The 3,174-nt window shown below is 40.5% G+C and overlaps 1 protein-coding gene across 1 annotated transcript; it reads right to left on the reverse strand.

Moving 5' to 3' along the window:
* Positions 1 to 1,123: 1,123 nt before the first annotated feature.
* LOC110779000 (protein DOG1-like 3) lies at positions 1,124 to 2,101 on the reverse strand. Its single transcript, XM_021983532.2, has one exon. The coding sequence runs from the start codon at positions 2,063 to 2,065 to the stop codon at positions 1,247 to 1,249; it is 819 nt and encodes a 272-aa protein (XP_021839224.1). The 5' UTR covers positions 2,066 to 2,101; the 3' UTR covers positions 1,124 to 1,246.
* Positions 2,102 to 3,174: the final 1,073 nt, after the last annotated feature.

A 3,174-nucleotide genomic window follows, 5' to 3' on the forward strand; every position in this document is an offset into this window, starting at 1 on the left:
CTTATGTGATGTTGGAGAATAGGTCTTAGTCGGTTGACTAATAATTTCGATATTGCTTTATAGATGGTATTACATAGGCTGATGGGTCGAAAATGATTGGGATTTTCTGGGTTATCGTTTTTGGGAATAAGAGCAATTATGGTGTGATTCAGGGCTTTGGGGAGTTTGGCATGGTAGAAAAAGCCCTTGATTGCAGTAGTAACTTCTGGAGCAATTATTGGCCAGTAAGCTTTAAAAAACTGCGGACCAAACCCATCCGATCCCGGAGATTTGAGCGGATCCATTGAGAAGAAAGCTTCTTTAATTTCATCATCAGAGTAGGGTTGGATGAGATCGTTTTGTTGTTCCTGAGAAATCCAATGTGGCAGAAAGGAGAGATCAAGTTGTCTATTAGGATCTGAAGTGGATACGAACCGATGTTTGAAGGATTTAAGAAGACAATCTTGGACCGTGGTGGGATCGGATTCCCATTGTCCTAAATCGTTTTGTAGACGATAGATCGTGTTCCTGGCCGACTGGGATTTGATTTTTTGGTGAAAGAAACGGGTGTTTCGATCACCTTGGGTAAGCCATTGTTTTTTACTAAAACTCTTCCAGGTGGATTGACCGAAAGCAAGTAATTTTTCTCGTTGTTTAATCATTCGAAGGAGGTGATCCTGAAGGATATTATTGAAAGGTTGAAATATTAATTTTGTTTGCAATTCCGTGATTTTGTCGCTATTTTTTTGTAACTTAGTAATATGATTCCCATATTTTGTTTTTGCCCAATCCCGAAGGCGAAGCTTAATATTATAAAGTTTAGATCGGATCCTGTAAAAACGAGAGCCTTCCTGTCGGACTCTCCATTCTTTTTTAACAATGTCATGAGAGTCTTGATCAAGCGTCCACATGTTGTTAAAGCGGAAAAGGCGATTAGAATGGATGTATTCAGAGTTTGAGTCAAATATGACAGGAGCGTGATCAGATACCGAAAAAATACCATACTTAACGGTGCTCTTAGGAAAAAGGTTGTAAAAATGTGAATCAACAATGGCGCGATCAATACGTTCAAGGAGGGAGGAGTCTTGATTAGATTTCCAGGAGTACGCCGTTTGTACACAAGGAACATCGACAGCTTGGTTAACTCATACGGAGTAACTAACTATGAATGCAAAATATAGCAAAATACTAAAATAGATTTTTCCTCCAAAAAAAAACAGTAGTTTAAGGGTTTGCGGGTGGGCTTGGTCTCGGGCTTTAAGATGATCTAATGCCCACAAGAACCCCGGGCTTCTCGTAAACTTTTTGTGTGTTCATCTTTGAGCCTACCCCACTCATGAACATTGAGATGAAGTTGGGTATCAGCAATCAAGAAATGGACGGCCTGGATTGGATTTAAGATGTCAACTACATTTTTGAGCGTCATAAGCCGTAGATCATCCGATTGTCCCAAAATGACCTCTAGCCCGTATTCCTTATGCGCTAGAGCTGCGGTGAGTTGTCCTTTCACCGAGTCTGACTCGGTGTAGTCCTCAGAGAGCTCAACCATGTAGTAGTCAACCATAGTCTGTTGGTGGGAAGCCAGGTCCTCGGTTAACTTCAACTGCTCGGTAACCGTTTCCCGATGTAACTGGTTGAGTTGGACGAGTTGACAATTAGAGAGGCTCCTTAGATCGTGATCGTGATCATGACCGTGACCGGGTCGGGCCTTGGAGTACAGCAAGTTCACTGTTGTTGTGGGTCTCCACCCTCCGATCCAAAGACAAGCGTCCTCCAGTTTGGACAGCCAGCCCGGGGTTAGCATGAGGAGGACATTCTTCTTGATTGACTTGGACCTAGCCCGGTAGAATTCCTCGTGGTGGGTCATGACCCGGCCCACTAGCTCTTGTATACATTGAGTGGTGGTTGCTATAGAGTGAGTGTCAACCATGGTCTTGAGCTCCTGGAGATCCCGCTCTTGGACCAGTAGCCAGTCTAAGAAAAACTTGTTGAAGGGTTCAAACTCAGACTCGGACTCAGACTCAGACAAAGATCCAGACCCAGAACCTGGCTCGAGGGTGGATTTTAATGTGTTGGATAGTAACATGATGCTGCTTTCAAAGTAGTGTACTCAGTTGTTGAGTTGGATATATATATGGGGCTGCTTTTTATATATACGAACTCTTACAAATGTTGCACACACTGCTATATACTGCATGTGCCATGTGGTGTACGTGGAGTTGTAAACTGCACTCACACATCACTTCGTAGTGTTGCGGCACACCAAATCATATTAATACTCCCTCCGTCCCGGAATACTCGACCCGGTTTGACCGGCACAGAGTTTAAGGGACTTGAATTGACTTATTTAATTTAATAGGTAGTAGTAGATAGTGGGGTATTATTTTAATGTAGTTAGTGGGAAATGTGTAAAGGGGTAAGGTTGGGGAGAGTAGGGGTTGAATTTTTAATTATTTTTTGTATGGAGTAGGGGGTAGGTGGGTTAATAGGGGTGGAGTGAGAAATAATATAATATTGTTAGATATTTCCATTTTTAGAAACAGATCAAGTATTAAGGGACAACCCGATAAGGAAAACAGGTCAAGTATTCCGGGACGGAGGGAGTATACGAAAGTGTATAAGAATACAAGGAGATTGTGCAACCTTTTTTTGGAGGCCATCCTCTTGATCGACATGTAGATGCACCAAATTTATCACTAAGCGAAATTACGGGCGAATTTTTTACCAAACTAGCTACTTTCAAAATTTTATTTACCAAAACGGTTAGTTTTAAATTGTATTCTCCAAAGTAGCTATTCTTTAATTAGTTTTCAAAAAAAAGTAGCTAATTTTTTTAATTTCAATTAAAAACCAATAAACCGGTTTGAGTTTTTTTAAAACCAATTAACCGGTTTAATTTTTTTACACAGTGAACCGCTTTGAATTTTTTTAATAATGAACCGATTGACAATTTACTTATATTTTTAGCCTCTTAGCAACTTCAAAGTTTTTAAAAGACTTGCTCGCAAATATTACAAATATAAAGAAATTAGTTGAACCTTGTTGCAGATATTGTTAATCCGATCTCTTAGCTACGCGAATTCGTTGTGTTAAACGAATTTGCTTGGCAAACTCGATCAACCAAGAATTTAACATACTCTAAAACCGTGTGCGTGAAAGTGACGTGGAGGAGAAGAGTAACGCGTGCAATAAAGG

This window comes from Spinacia oleracea, chromosome 4, assembly GCF_020520425.1.
Source record: "Spinacia oleracea cultivar Varoflay chromosome 4, BTI_SOV_V1, whole genome shotgun sequence".
Taxonomy (NCBI): domain Eukaryota; kingdom Viridiplantae; phylum Streptophyta; class Magnoliopsida; order Caryophyllales; family Amaranthaceae; genus Spinacia; species Spinacia oleracea.

Excerpts from the sequence above, each read along its gene's own strand:
- LOC110779000 (XM_021983532.2), bottom strand. The coding sequence starts at position 2,065 with ATGTTACTATCCAACACATTAAAATCCACCCTCGAGCCAGGTTCTGGG.